Source organism: Mus caroli, chromosome 17 (assembly GCF_900094665.2).
Source record: "Mus caroli chromosome 17, CAROLI_EIJ_v1.1, whole genome shotgun sequence".
Lineage (NCBI taxonomy): Eukaryota > Metazoa > Chordata > Mammalia > Rodentia > Muridae > Mus > Mus caroli.
The window spans coordinates 54,129,144-54,145,260 of NC_034586.1; the positions used below are offsets into that span (position 1 = coordinate 54,129,144).

Sequence of the window (16,117 nt, forward strand, 5' to 3'; positions counted from 1 at the left end):
AATAAAAATATTAAAAATAAAAAAAAACATAAGGCAATGGAAACTCTGGTTAGGAGGTATGTATGAGAGAAGAATCTAATATCAATAATAGATATCAATAATAACAATCATAATAAATAATCAAGTTCATATACACCAATAAAAAAAATCTTCAAAGGAAGAAAAGACCAAGTAACGCATAAAGGCAGACCTATTATAATTATACATGACTTCTCAATGGAGACTTTAAAATCCAAAAGGAGTTGGACATATGTTTCAGACTCTAATTTACCATTTCTAATAAAATTTTCAATCACCATAGACAGAGAAAATAAAATAATCCATGATAAATTAAAATGTAAACAGTATCTGTCTACAAATTTGGCCCTATATAATGTGCTAGAAGAAAATATATGAACCAAGATTAAGAACGCCCATGATGTGCAATGTAAACGTTAGCAATCTTTCTTTTACAAATGTGGGTACCCTTGTGTTTGAGGCAGAGATGTTCAGAATTGACATGTCATCTTGGTAGACTTTTCCTTTGATAAGTATGAAGTGTTCTTTTCTGTCTCTTTTGACTAATTTTGGTTAAAGTCTTTTATTAGATATTAGAACAGTTACTCCAGCTTGTTCCTTGGGTTCTCTTACTTGGAAAAATTTCCCAGGTGTGTACTCTGAGGTAATGCATTTTTATTCTTTATTCTAATGTATTTTTTATTGTTGAGGTGTGTTTTTTGTATGCAACAGAATAATGGGTCTCATTTTTACTGCCATCCCATTAGCTTGTGTCTTTTTATGGAGAACCTAAGTCCACTGATGTTGAGAGATGTTAATGACCAGTGACTATTAATTCCTGTTACTTTGTTGTTGTTGTTGTTGTGTGTATGCTTTTTTAATTTTGCTGGTATGGAATTACTTATTTCTTGTGTTTTCTTGAATATAGTTAAACTCATTGGGTTGGAGTTTTCCATGCAGTATTTTCTGTAGAGCTGGATTTGTTGATAGATATCACTTGAATTTTGATTTGCCTTGGAATATCTTGTTTTTTTTTTCCATCAAAGTTGACTGAGAGTTTTGCTGGGTACAGTAGTATAGGTTGGCATCTGTGGATTTTTAGAGGTTGCAAACATCTGTTCAAGCCCTTCTATATCCTACAGTCTCTGTTGAGAAGTCAGATGTAATTCTGATAGATCTGCCTTTGTATGTTACCTGGCCTTTTTTTCCTTGATACTTTTTAATATTCTATCTTTCTTCTGTAGATTTTGTGTTTTGATTACCATGTGGTGGGAGGCTCTTTTTTTCTCATCTTATGGAAAAATAGAAGGAAGGATTGTGACCCCAAAGGGGATGGGAACTTCACACTAAGACCAACAGAGGGCTTTCTATCCAGGCTAGATCAGTAGTTAGATACCTGCCCACATTTTCAGTCTGCATGCCTCCCAGGAGGCACAAAGTGAGAATCTCACCCAAAATGGTTTTGCTGGTATGGGATTACTTATTTCCTGTGTTTTCTTGAATATAGTTAAACACTTTGGGTTGGAATTTTCCATGTAGTATTTTCTGGAGGGCTGGATTTGTAGATAGATATTGCTTGAATTTGGATTTGTCTTGAAATATCTTGTTTTCTCCAGCTGGTGTCTTGCCAACTGAGACAACCATAGGGACCAGCAGATGCAAGACCCATCTCCACATCCCCAATCCCTGAGCTCTACATTTCTTCCAGCCTGCTTCCTACCTAGGCTAGATCAGTGTCCAGATACTCTCACACACACACAGCAGAGCTTTCTTACCTCATAGGAGGTCAACAGTAATCAAAGGTACAGAGCTCAACTGACACAGGAGGCCCACGTGCCCTGTAGAGCTCAGCTTTCCTACAGGCCTGCTTTTGCACCCAGGCCAGATCAGTGGGCCCAAATACTCTACCATACTCCATAGGCTATCTGCCTTCCAGGAGACCAAAATAACCAGAGACAGAGCCTGCCTGTCCCCCATGAGGTTTGCAAACCTCAGGTCACAGGAGACCTGCTCTATCCAGAAACACAAGAGGCCCACCCTAACTAGAGACAGCCTGTCTGCCTCCATGGAGACTGACTCTATCTGCTTCCAAAGAGGCCAGTAGTAGTCAGAGACACCCAGTCAGTTAACATCAGAGACAACTAGATGGCCAGAAGCAAGTGCAGGATTATAAGTGACAGAACCCAATGCAATCTGGCACCATAAGAACCCAGTTCTCTCACCATAGCAAGCCATGGATACTCCAAAGAACCTGAAAAACAAGATAATGACCCCAAATTCTATCTCATGAAGATGACAGGCCTTTAAGGAAGATATAAGGAACTCTCTTAAAGCAATACAGGAAAACACAGGTAAATGGGTAGAAGTACTTAAAGAAGAAACACATAAATCCCTTAAAGAAATACAGGAAAATACAATCAAGCAGGAGAAAGAAATGAAAAAAAAGTCTAAGAACTAAAAATTGAAGTATAAACAATAAAGAAAACACAAAGGGAGGCAACACTGGAGATGAAAAGAAATCAGTAGCTACAGACGAATCGCCATCAGAATAAAAGAGGTAGAAGAGAGAATCTCAGGCATAGAAGATACCATAGAGAATATTGACACATTGGTCAAAAAAAAATATAAAATGTAAAAACTCCTAACCCAAAATATCCAGAAAATTCAAGACACAATAAAAGGATCAAACTTAAGAATAACAGAAATAGAAGAGGATGAAGAATCCCAGCTCAAAGGGCCAGAAAACATCTTCAACACAATCATAGAAGAAAATGTCCCCAACCCAAAGAAAGAGATGGCCATAAATGTTCAGGAAGCCTACTGAACACCAAATAGATTAGACCAGAAAAAATATCCTCTCATCACATAATAATCAAAACATTGCCTGTGCCCCAGAGCTAAGGCTGTCTCACAGCTCTCCATATCCAAATTCTGCCCGGAGAGAGCTCCCAGGCGTGCTGTCCCGCCTAAGCTCACAGGTGAGACCACCATGTTTGCTCCAATAACTATTCAAAGAGGGACCAGAAAGGAGCCCGCAAGGCACAGGAACTGTGGAAACAGCGAGGGGCAGGTTCTTCCAGGTTTCCCTCAGTGCCCCAGAGCTAACCCTGTAACACAGTACTCCACACCCAAATCCTGCCCAGAAAGAACTGGTCTCCCAGGAGTGCTGACACACCTAAGATCACAGCTCTTTGCTGCCCATTTCCACACAGAGATTGCTGGTCTCCCATGAGTGCTGACACACCCAACAGCTCACAGGCCCACAGGAGGGACAATCTTCAGTCAGAGACAACAAGACCAACTAACACCAGAGATAACCAGATGGTGAGAGGCAAGTGCAAGAACCTAAGCAACAGAAACCAAGGCTACTTAGCATCATCAGAACTCAGTTCTCCCAACAGAGTGAACCCTGGTTACCCCAACATACCAGTAAAGCAAGACTCTGATTTAAAATCACATGTTAGGTAAACAATGAAAATCCCAAAGGAATTACAGGAAAACTCAACCAAACAGGTGAAAGAATTGAACAAAACCATCCTGAATCTAAAAATGGAAATAGAAACAATAAAGAAATCACAAAGGCAGACAACCCCAGAGATAGAAAACCTGGGAAAGAGATCAAGAGTCATAGATGCAAGCATCATCAACAGAATATAAGAGATGGAAGAGAGAATCTCAGGTGCAGAATATATCATAGAAAACATTGACACAACAGTTAAAATGCACAATGCAAAAAGATCCTAACCCAAAACATCCAGGAAAACCAGGACACACTGAGAAGTCCAAATCTAAGGAAAATAGGTATAGAAGAGAGTGAAGATTTTCAACTTGAAGGGCTAGAAAATATTTTCAACAAAATTATAGAAGAAAAATTTCCTAACCTAAAGAAAGGGATGCCCATAAACATACAAGGAGCCTTCAGAACTCCAAATAGACTGGACCAGAAAAAAAATTCCTCTCATCCCATAATATTCAAAATTCCAAATGCACAAAACAAAGAAAGAATATTAAAAGCAGTAAGAAAAAGTCAAGTAACACATAAAGGAAGACCTATCAGAATTACACCAGACTTCTCACCAGATAATATAAAAGCCAGAAGATCCTGAGCAGATGTCATACAGACCCTTAGAGAACACAAATGCCAGTTCAGACTACTATACCAAGCAAAACTCTCAATTACTATAGGTGGAGAAACCAAGATATTCCATGACAAAACCAAATTTACACAATATCTTTCCTCATATCCAGCCCTAAAATGGATAATAAATGGAAAACACCAACACAAGGAGGGAAACTACATCCTAGAAAGAAGCAAGAAAGTAATCTTCTTTCAAAAAACCCAAAAGAAGATAGCCATACAAATGTAATTGCAACTCTAAGAACAAAAATAATAGGAAGCAACAATCACAGGTCCTTAATACCTCTTAACATCAATGGACTCAATTCCTCAATAAAAAGACATAGACTAACAGATTGGACACGTAAAGAGGACCCAGCATTTTGCTGCACATAGCAAATGCACCTCTGTGACAAAGACAGAAACCTTCTTCTTAGCACCTTATGGCACCTTTTCCGAAATTGAGCATATAATCAGACATAAAACAAGCCTCAACGGATAGAAGATTGAAATAATCCCATGCATTATATCAGATCTTCAAAGAATAAAACTAGACTTCAATTACATAAAAAACAACAGAAAGCCCACATACTCATGGAAACTAAACAACTCTCTATTCAATGATAACTTGGTCAGGGAATGAATGAATGAATAAATAAATAAATAAATAAATAAATAAATAAATAACGAACATCTTAGAATTCACTGAAAATGAAGACACATCATATCCAAACTGATGAGACACAATGAAAGCTATGGTAAGAGGAAAACCATAGCACTAGCTGCCATCATAAAGAAACTGGAGATATCCCATATAAGCAACTTAGCACACCTGAAAGCTCTAGAACAGAAATAAGTAAATATACTTAAAATGAGTAGAAAAAGCTGAAGCCAACTAGGTAGAAACAAAGAAAATGATACAAAGAATCAACAAAGCCAAGAGATGGTTCTTTGAAAAAAAATCAACAAGATAAATCAACCTTTAGCCAAACTAGCTAAAGGGCACAGGGACCATATTCAAATTAAAAAAAATCAGAAATGAAAAGGGAGACACATCAACACAAACTAAGGAAATTAGAAAATCATCAGAACCTACTACAAAAGCCTATACTATATAAAACTGTAAAATCTAGATTAAATGGATGATTTTCTAGACAGATACCATGTACTAAGTTTCAATCAACATCAATTCTATCTAAACATTCCCATAAATTCTAAGGAAAGGGAAATAGTCATAAAAATCCTCTCAACAACAACAACAACAACAACACCAACACCAAAAACACCCATAAAAGGTCCAGGTGCAGGATGTTTTAGTTCAGAATTCTACCATACCTTCAAAGAAGAGATAATACCAATACTCCTCAAACTATTTCCTAAAATAGAAACAGAAAGAACACTACCTAATTCATTCTCTGACATCACAGTTACTCTGATATCTAAACCACACAAAGACCCAACAAAGAGAACTTCAGACCAATCTGGCCTATGAATATTGATGCAAAAATACTCAATAAAATTCTCACACACCAAATCCAAGAACACATCAAAACCGTTATTCACCAAGATCAAGTAGGCTTCATCTCAGAGATGCAGGGATGGTTCAATATATGAATATCCGTCAATGTAATACACTAGATTAACAAACTCAAGGAAAAAGGCCACATGATTATCTCATTAGATGGTGAAAAAGAACTTTGACAAAATACAGGAGTCATGTTAAAAGTTTGGTAGAGAGTAGGAATTCATGGCATAGACCGAAAAACAATAAAAGAAATATATAGCAAACCAACAGCCAACATCAAATTAATTGGATAGAAACTAAAAGCAATCCCACTAAAATCAGGGACAAGACAAGGTTGCCCACTCTCTCCCTATGCATTCAATATAGTACTAGACATTCTAACTAGAGCATTAGGCTGCTACCAGTTCTAGTTGCCCCTAGACCTTAAATGGCATTTGTCTCCTCTCCCCAAAGCCTGGCCAAAAAAGGCCCCTCTACCTCTTCCCCTCCTCTTCCTCCTGGGACCTGGAAGTCCCACCTTTTTTCCTTTGCCTATCAATTAGCTTCTGCCATCTTTATTGACACAATCAATCTCCTGGGTATATATCCAGAAGATGTTCCAACTGGTAAGAAGGACACATGCTCCACTATGTTCATAGCAGCCTTATTTATTTATTTTTATTTTTTTAATTTATTTTTTTATTAGGTATTTTCCTCGTTTACATTTTCAATGCTATCCCAAAAGTCCCCCATACCCACCCCCCCAATCCCCTACCCACCCACTCCCCCTTTTTGGTCCTGGGGTTCCCCTGTACTGGGGCATATAAAGTTTGCAAGTCCAATGGGCCTTATTTATAATAGCCAGAAGCTGGAAAGAACCCAGATGCCCCTCAACAGAGAAATGGATACAGAAAATGTGGTACATTTACACAATGGACTACTACTCAGGTATTAAAAGGAATGAATTTATGAAATTCCTAGGCAAATGGATGGACCTGGAGGGCATCATCCTGAGTGAGGTAACCCAATCACAAAGGAACTCACACAATATGTATTCACTGATGAAACTAACAACCATGCTGGACATAAAATTAACTCAAACAAATCAGTAGCCTTCCTCTACACAAAGAATAAATGGGCTGAGAATGATTTTAGAGAAACCACATCCTTCACAGTAGTAACACATAATATTATATATATTGGTGTGATTCTAACCAAGGAAGTGAAAGATCTGTATGACAAACTTCAAATTTCTGAAGAAAGAAATCTAAGACCTCATAAGATGGAAAGATATCCTATGCTCATGGATTGGCAGGATTGACATAATAAAATGACCATCTTACCAAAAGCAATCCACACATTCAATGCAGTCTCCATCAAAATTGCAACTCGATATTTCCCAGAGATTGTAAGAGAAATTCCCAAATTCATCTGAAATAACAAAAACCACAGGATAGTGAAAACTATTCTCAACAGTAAAAGAACTTCTGAGGTAATCAGCATCCCTGACCTCAAGCTGTACTATAGAGAAATAGTGATAAAAACTACATGTATGGTTACAGAGATAGATAGGGAGATAACTGGAGTAGAATTGAGGACCCAGAAATAAATCTACCTACCTATGGTCACTTGATCTTTGACAAAGAAGCCAAAACCATCCAGTGGAAAAAGAACATTTTCAATGCATGGTGCTGGTTTAACTGGTGATTGGCATATAGAAGAATGCAAATTGATCTATTCTTACCTCCTTGTACAAAGCTCAAGTCGATGTGGACCAAAAGCGTCTACATAAAACCAGATATGGTTAATCTAATAGAAGAGAAAATGGGAAAGAACCTTGAACACATCAGCACAGGGGAGAATTTCCTGAACAGAACACCAGTGGCTCAGGCTCTAAGATCAACAACTGACAAATGGAACCTCAAAAATGAAAAATCTTCTCTAAGGCAATGGACACTGTCAATAGGACAAAATGGCAATCTACCAATTGGGAAGAGCTTTCCCAACCCTCCATCCAGTAGAGGGATAATTACTAAAACATGTAAAGAGCTCAAGATGTTATTTAGACTCCAGTGAGCCAAATGACCCTATTAAAAATGGGGTACAGATCTAAACAAAGAATTGTCAACTGAGGAATCATGGATAGTCTAGAAGCACCTAAAGAAATATTCAACATTTTTAATCATCAAGGAAATGCAAATCAGAAAGACTCTGAGATTCCACCTCACACCAGTCAGAATGGCTAAGATTAAAAACTCAGGTGACAGCAGATGCTGGAGAGGATGTAGAAAAAGGGGAACACTCCTCCATTGCTGATGGGATTGTAAGCTGGTAAAAAAACACTTTGGGAAACAATCTGGTGGTTCCTTAGAAAACTGGAAATAGCTCTATCTTAAGACCCAGCAATACCACTTCTGGGCATATACCCAAAAGTTGCTTCAACATATTACAGGGACACATGCTCCACTATGTTCATAGCAGCCTTATTTATCATAGCCAGAAGCTGAAAACAACCCAGATGTCCCTCAATGGAAGAATGGATATAGAAAATGTGGTACATTTACACAATGGAGTACTACTCAGCTAGTTAAAATCAATGACTTCCTGAAATTTTCAGGCAAATGGATGGAATGAGAAAATATCATCCTGAGTGAGGTAACACAGACACACAAGGCCATGCATGGCATGTACTCACTAACAAGTGGGTATTCACCTAATATGTACAGAATATCTAGGATAAAACCCACAGAACTCAAAAAGGTTAAGCAGAAGGTCCCAGGTGAGGATGCTTCAATCCCACTTGAGAGTGAGAAGAAAATAATCACAAGAGGCAGAGGGAGAAAGGGACCTCGATGAGAGAGGGGAGGGGGAAAGAGGAACCTGATTAGGAATGGGGGAGGGAGACAGGAGAGAAGTTCTGAGGGGCAGCAGAATGAATGGAAATATGAAACCTCAGGGGGTGGGAAGTGGGGAACCCTCTGGAAAGTTCCAGAGACCTGACAGTTGAGAGACTGTCAGAACTCAAAGAGAAGGACCTCATATGAAAAGCCCAACAGTGGGGAGTTGGACTAGTGGACTAATGGACTAGTGGGATTAAGTGGGCTAGTGAGTCCATCTCCAGTAAAAAGACAGGGCATCAAGTGGAAAGAGAGTGTTGCCATCCCATAGTCAAAAATTCTGACTCAGAATTGTTCCTGCCTAAAAGATCCATAGGCACAACAAGATATTTTATATTTGTGACTATTGTGAAGAGTGTCATTTCCCTAATTTCTTTTTCAGCCTCTTTATTTTTTGAGTGGAGGATGGCTACTGATTTGTTTGAGTTAATTTTATATCCAGCCACTTTGCTGAAGTTGTATATCAGCTTTAGGAATTCTCTGGTGCAATTTTTTTGGGTCAATTAAGTATACTATCATATCATCTGCAAATAGTGACATTTTGATTTCTTCCTTTCCAATTTGTATCCCTTTGACCTTTTTTTGTTGTCTGATTGCCTTGGCTAGGAATACAAGTACTATATTGAATAGATAGGGAGAGAGTAGGAAGTCTTGTCTAGTCACTGATTTTCGTGGGATTGCTTCAAGTTTCTCTCCTAAACTCAATGTTTAATGTTGGCTACTGTTGCATATTGCTATTCCTGTATATTGCTTTTACTATGTTTAGGTATGGGTCTTGAATTCCTGATCTTTTTAACATGAAGAGGTGTTGAATTTTATTTTACTTTATTAAATATAACATTTATTGCTTAAGTGGTTTGATGCAGAACAGCTTTCTTTTCATTCTGAATTTGGAAGTTCTACACAACTGAGTACAAAGGGGAAAAAAAGTACCAAAACAAAACTTGTGATTCTGTTCATGTGGCATAATCCATTTTTGTACATACATGTAGCAGCTGTTTTTAAGTTCCCTTTAGAAAATATGAATTCTACAGTTATTATAGTTTCCTGTTTAATTCATGGACTGAAGTCATTAGGATCAACTTTTTTCTTGAAGAAAGAGAAGAAAAGAAAGAGGCAAATGCAGGATGATCAGTCTGAAACTGGTATCTGATTCATGGAGCTTCCACAGAGCTGCTTGGAATACAGCCTCATGAGATCTTTCTGGTTTGTTTCACAGCCATGTATTTTATATCAGCATTGTGTCCATTAAACAAGACAAAACAACAACAAGAGAAAATATGAAACATATATAAAAAGCCCTGAGGAAAAGAGAATCAAATATAATGTATACAAACAAATTAGCTGGACATACAAACTAACACTATGATTCACCCAGCATTTGAACAAATCACAAACTTCACAGTTTAGTATTGGTGGAGGAAGGAGGGTAGGACAACAAACAAATAATTCATCTTCCAGTCTCACTAATACAATGTGGCAAGACCTTATTAACTATGAAGGAAAAGATGAGACTAAATAAAGCTTTAAATCGATAGTGATTATTGCCAGTTGCAGCCCTGGCTATGGCCGCTGCTGGGAGCAATCCCTGCTACATCTTACTGCAGCATAGAGTTCAGTCATTGCTTCTCCCCACAGTATCATGAGTTTAGTGTGGAAATTTGTAAATAAAACCAAAACACAAGAAACCCCAAATAATAACAATGAAATAACAACAACAAGTGTAGTGATAATAATTTTTAAAAATTAAGGGATGTAGGAGCTGGGTTTAAGGTAGAAGACCATGGGATCAATGGTTCTGATTTCTCTCTCTACAGTTAAATAAAATCTCAATTTTAAACTGGTCCATGCATCTCTAATACAGTTAAAAATCATATATATCTCAGTATTTTTCATACATATATCACTTTCATTGAAGTCAGGGTGGTTGGGTTTTAGCCATTAGAAACTGGTGGATAAAAGGGTACGCACATCTCGGGGCACATATCTTAGCAGAGGAGCATATGGAGCCACGGTGTAAGAAGAAGAAGAGGAGCAGAGACAGGCCTCTCCGAGGGAAGTCTTGAGGCTCTGCAGGCAAGGGACAAACACAGAGTTCTAGTCGCAGTGTGACTCAGGCATCCTTGGGTCTCGGCTAAAGGACAGGGTGCTGAACGGAGCTCAGCTACAGTAGGAACAGTTTCTTTTTGCTGATGAGGGAGGCCTACTGTTAGTACAGAACACTCAGGAACTAAATGAACCCTGTCTTTGTACATAAGAGGCTTGGGCCAGTTAGTGATTCAAAAGCGCTCCTTTCTTCAAGCAGTAACCTAACACTGCGGGAAGGTGAATGCAACCCTCTCATCTAAACCTTGCACACGTGCTTCATTAAGTTCATCACTGGCATTAGTATCTCATTGCTTCTCAAATAACAGTAGTAACATAGCTGGGGGAAGGCTTTGATCCAGCTTTGCAGGAAGACTGGGATGCAAATTGACTATGAGGTGCCTCAGGTATTGCCTGGTGTCTCGGAAGCCTGCTCACCACAACTTGTGCATCCTTGCTCTCCCCTCTGGACCATTCCATGGTCACATTTGGAGGACCACTCCTGGCCCCTGCTGGAATCTACAGTCATGGAAGAAGGACTTGTCTGAGTACAGTAGAAGAGCCATCACTGGTGTGCCACCAGAAGTTTCAGTCACACAGTAAGCAGGGACCAGGAAGCAGTACAGGTCACCCAGGACAAATATTGCCCATTTGTTCCTGCTGAATACAGAGCCCAGTGAACTGATGAAATAATAATAATTAATAATAATATCAATATTAATAACATACACCAAATGGAAAGAAGGGAAAATTGATATATGACCTCCAGGCATGTCCTCCATAGGCTATGGTTTCTTGGGAGGTCACTTTTCTCTGTAAATTAAAAATTTGAACACTAACTATTTCTAACATAGAGAGAGTTGAAACATACATGAGGTTAACGATAGACTCTTTCCTGACTTTGGCTCACACCACACAGGAACCCTATATCAATCATATCCATTAATAACAAAGGCCAGGTCATGGCTCCACTACTACATAAACCAGAGAATACAGGCATAGCTTGGAAATCAGCTTCACACTTTCTTCCCTCCTCATTTATATGAAATTCACATAATTTTCTTCTAGGTATTGGCTTCAGGATCCAAGGGAAAGGTTTTCTGCTTTCAGCTCACAGAACAAACAGTACTATCACAGATTCACAAAAACAAATATAAAAGGTAATGTTAATGCTTAATTGGAAAGAGCCTCTGAAAAATTCATTAAAATATGTTTTGTTAAAATGACATGTGTTTTTGGAGGGGGACACCCACGATGGCATGGAAGGACCCATATGTAGTTAAGGCACCGAAGCTGGCTGTACTGGGGCCATGTACTGGGTAAGGCCATGGCACGAGCTGGTTGGCCACAGGCTTACTTCTCCCTCTCCCCCTTCCCTCCCCTCCCCCTCCTCCTCTCTCCATACAGCTGAGAAAACCTTGTGAAATCTACATTTGGGATGCTCTGCTAGCTTTGTCTGTGTGTTGATGGAGACAGGGCAGGCCGTTATTCAATGCCCAGGAGCTTCGAGGCACCAGGCCACCAGGATTGAGGCAGGCCTCTTGCCACACAGCTCCAGCAAATCTTGCACCATGGCTGCTGGACTCTGGGGGGGGGTCTGTTTCACCTGGAGACACCTGCTCTTTGGGGCACTGGGCTCAGCTGTCTGCTCTGCTGCAACTTTCTCTTCCTGGCTACATTTCTTCCCAGAATTGGCCAAGCTCTTTCTGCCTCCTGGTGATAGCCACATGGTTGCTGGTGCTAGGAGATGATTAGACCTCATTCTTTAAGTCAGGGTTGTTAGCACTGTGGGTGGACTCTTCCTTACTGTCCTCCTCAGACAGCTCATCCTTGTTGCTGTCTTTCTCATGGTGCTTGCTTGTGCCTGGCTTTCTGGCATTGGGACTGGGTTTTATGTTTCTAAGAAGTTATTGCTAAGAAACTCCATTTTCTGCCTCAACTGATAGTCCCTTGCTACAGCTGTCATCTGCATGGAGAAGGATTTGGTTCTGCTGAACCCTTTTGGTCTCTTGGCATCACTCCTTTACCCTGTTTCCTTTGTTCTATTGAGGAACAGACAAGGACTGGGCCCAAATGTGGGCAGGGTCACACGTCAAAGCCACTGCTTCTGGAGCACAGAGTTGGAACAACCTTTTATGTAACATCAAGTCCACTTACGTTCCCCACTTTTGCATCTACATGAACAGAGTTTTCAGAAACTAGCTTTCTAACTTGTGATGCTGAGTTGTGTCAAATGCTTTTCAGCATCTAATGAAATGATCGCCAGAGCCTTACCAATACAGATATAGATGCTTGCAGCCAACCATGGGACAGAACACTGCGACCCCAACGGAGGAGTTAGGGAAAGGTCTGAAGGAGCTGAAGGGGTTTGCAGCCACAAAGGAAAAACAACAATATCAACCAACTAGACACCCCCCCCACTCCAAAAACTAAGCAACACAATTAAAAAATTGGATACATAGATAAACAGAGACTTCTCAATAGAGGAATCTCTAATGAGTGAGAAGCACTTAAAGCAGTTTTCAACATCCTTAGTCAGCAGGGAATACAAATCAAAATGACCCTGAGATTCTACCTTACATCAATCATAATAGCAAAGATAAAAAATCTCAAGAGAAAACACATTCTGGTGAGAATATGGAGAAAAGGGAACACAATTTCATAGCTAGTGGGATTGCAAACTTGTGGGTTATATCAAGGATATTCTGTATATTTTGGCTAATATCCACTTCTCAATGAGTATATACCATGCATGTCTTTTTGGTTTTGAGTTACTTCATTCAGAATGACATTTTCTAGTTGCATCTATTTGCCTACAAAATTCATGATGTCTTTCTTTTTAATACCTGAATAGTATTTCATTCTGTAAATGAACTACATTTTCTGTATCCATTCTTTGGTTGAGGGACATTTGGTTGCATCCAGTTTCAAACTATTGCAAATAAAGCTGTTATGAACATAGTGGAGCATGTGTCCTTCTGGTATGGTGGAACATCTTTTGGATATATGCCCAAGAGTAATATAGTTGTGTCTTCAGGTAGAACTATTTTCACTTGCTCCAGGGCACCAGGCTCTGTCACTAGCTGCAGCTCTTCCCCCCCCCCCAATAGCTTTGTGGCCATTAGTCACATAAGGGCAACACCCCACCCACCTCCACATGTAGAGGAGTGACCTGTGGTCATATAGACTCAAGACAAATCTCCATGCTAATGAGGTACACAGAGGCCTGGAGGACTTAGCCAATAAGCTTTCCTTCCCAGATCATGTTCCCTGCAAAAGGTATTTAATCTCAGGTCCACCCTGAGAAGTGGGGTATGGTTTTACACATCCACTTTCCACCATGGCAATAAATTCTTAAAATGTCTCTTTTCATTGGGATTCACTGTGGGAAGCCATGGAGATAGATGGCTTTTGCCTACAGAGACACTATTCAGTCTCCCATAGAAGGCCTCCCTGTACTCCCTGCCATGACCACCAAGCCAAGCCCAAGCTCGCAGTCATCAATACCAGGAATCTCCTAGAGGGACCAGCAGGAGTTCCCCCTCACCCTCAGCCCTGGGCTAGATCCAGTTCACAGGTCCTCACTCTGTTCTTAGCTCTTCCATGGCATCCAGAGGTGCCTGGATGTCCAAGAGCCTGAGAACCAGATGGCCCAGCCTTTTTGTAGGATGTCCCCAAGCCAGCTCCAGCTGTCTCATGCTTCAGACTATGCTTTTCAACCCCCAGAGTGGTGTCCCATGGTTTAGCTATGTCCTAACACCTACCTGGTGACAGTATCATCCCAGCATCCTGTGCCTACCTTCCCAAATGACTGTGCCCTGTGGTGGAACAGACACAGGACCCATAACCCTACAGTGCATGATATGTACTTAAAATGGATATTAGCCAAAATGTTCAGCATATCCACTCTACATTCTACAGACCCAAAAAAGTTAAATGAGAAGGAAGGCACAAGCTAGGATGCTTGAATCTTCTGTAGAAAGGGGAGAAATATAGTCCTAGGAGGCAGAAGGGAGGGAACTGGGTGGGAGAGGGGATATGAATTGGGGATGGTTAGTATCAAATGTGAGGGGAGACAAGAGAGAGGGCCAGAGGGTCAGGAGAATGAATAGAAATTGGTGAATGGATGTGATGGGGACATTGTGACATCTTTAGGATGTACCAGAGACCTAGGATGGGGGAGGCCTCCAGAGTCTATAGAGTGACCTTAGCTGAGACTATCAGTGGAAATATGAGACCTGATGTGGCCACTGCCTGTAGCCTGGCAGGATCCCCACTGGAGGAATAAGAACTCAAGCCCACCTCCAAAACTTTTTACCCAAAATTTGTCCTGCCCAAAAGAAATGCAGTGACAAAGATGGAGCTGAGAAGTAAGAGAATGGCCAACCAATAACTGGTCCAACTTGAGATCAATCCCAAGTGCAAACACTAACCCCTGATACTATTAATGATACCTTTTTATGCTTGCAGACAGGAGCCTAGTGTTACTGTCCTCTGAGAGGTTCCATCCAGCAGCTGACTGAAAGAGATAGAGCCCACAGCTAAACATTGGACAGAGTGGAATCTCATGGAAGAGATGGGGGAAGGTTCAGGAGCTCTGGAGGGGATAGGAACTCCACAGGAAGACCAACAGTGTCAATTAACCTGGACGCTTGGGGACTCTCAGAGACTGAACCTCCCGCTTTAGAGCACACATGGGCTGGACCTACCCCTCTGCACATATGTAGCTGAAGTGCAGCTTGGTCTTCATATGGGTCCCCCAACAAATGTAGTGAGGGTTGTCCCTAAAGCTGTTGCATGTCTGTGGGTCCCATTACCCTAACTTAGCTGCCTTGTCTGGCCTCAGTGGGAGAGGATACACCTAACTCTGCAGAGATGTGATATTCTGGGGTGGGGAAATAGCCAGAAGACCACACCCTCTCAGAGGAGAAAGGGAAGGCAAATGAGGGGAGAGTCTGTGTGAGGGGGGGACTATGAGGAGGTAGGGTAATGATCAGATTAAAGTGAATAAATAAACAAATCATTGGGAAAATGATGTAAAGAGACACACATCCACTCAAGTCCTTCATTTTGTCTTCAAAATACATGCCCCAAAATGACATTTAAAGACTTTCTTTTCTATATATAAAACTTTCATTATATTTTCTTTGCTTTTAAATACTTGTTTTTGTTTTTGGAAATAAGTTATTACCATAAAGGGATTAGACAAAAGTTCTTCCTAGATAAAACTACAAGCATATTGGGAATTTAAGATTATAATTTTGAAACAATTTTATAGACTTTATAGGCCATTATGTTCATCTGGGTATCTATTTCAGTTGCAGAACATTTTCCTGGCATGCTTAAAGTCTTGGTCTTGGGGTCAATAAATAGTACCACTGAAAAAACTTCAAATTAACATTTATTATGTATCTTTTTTCTTCTTGGAATGAAAACAATAGGGCATTACTAAGTAATGAGTTGCAAATTACATATGGATAGAAGTAATATGGATATTTCTTTTTTTTTTTTTTCTTT

The 16,117-nt window shown here is 40.0% G+C and overlaps 1 protein-coding gene across 1 annotated transcript in view; it reads right to left on the reverse strand.

Moving 5' to 3' along the window:
* The window catches only part of LOC110312732 (vomeronasal type-2 receptor 116-like), a 38,922-nt gene that overhangs the window by 18,928 nt on the left and 3,877 nt on the right, over positions 1–16,117 (reverse strand). Inside the window, 2 exon segments of the mRNA XM_021186577.1 lie at positions 7,526–7,542; positions 7,545–7,598. Of these exon segments, the coding sequence (XP_021042236.1) occupies positions 7,526–7,542; positions 7,545–7,598 (71 nt within the window).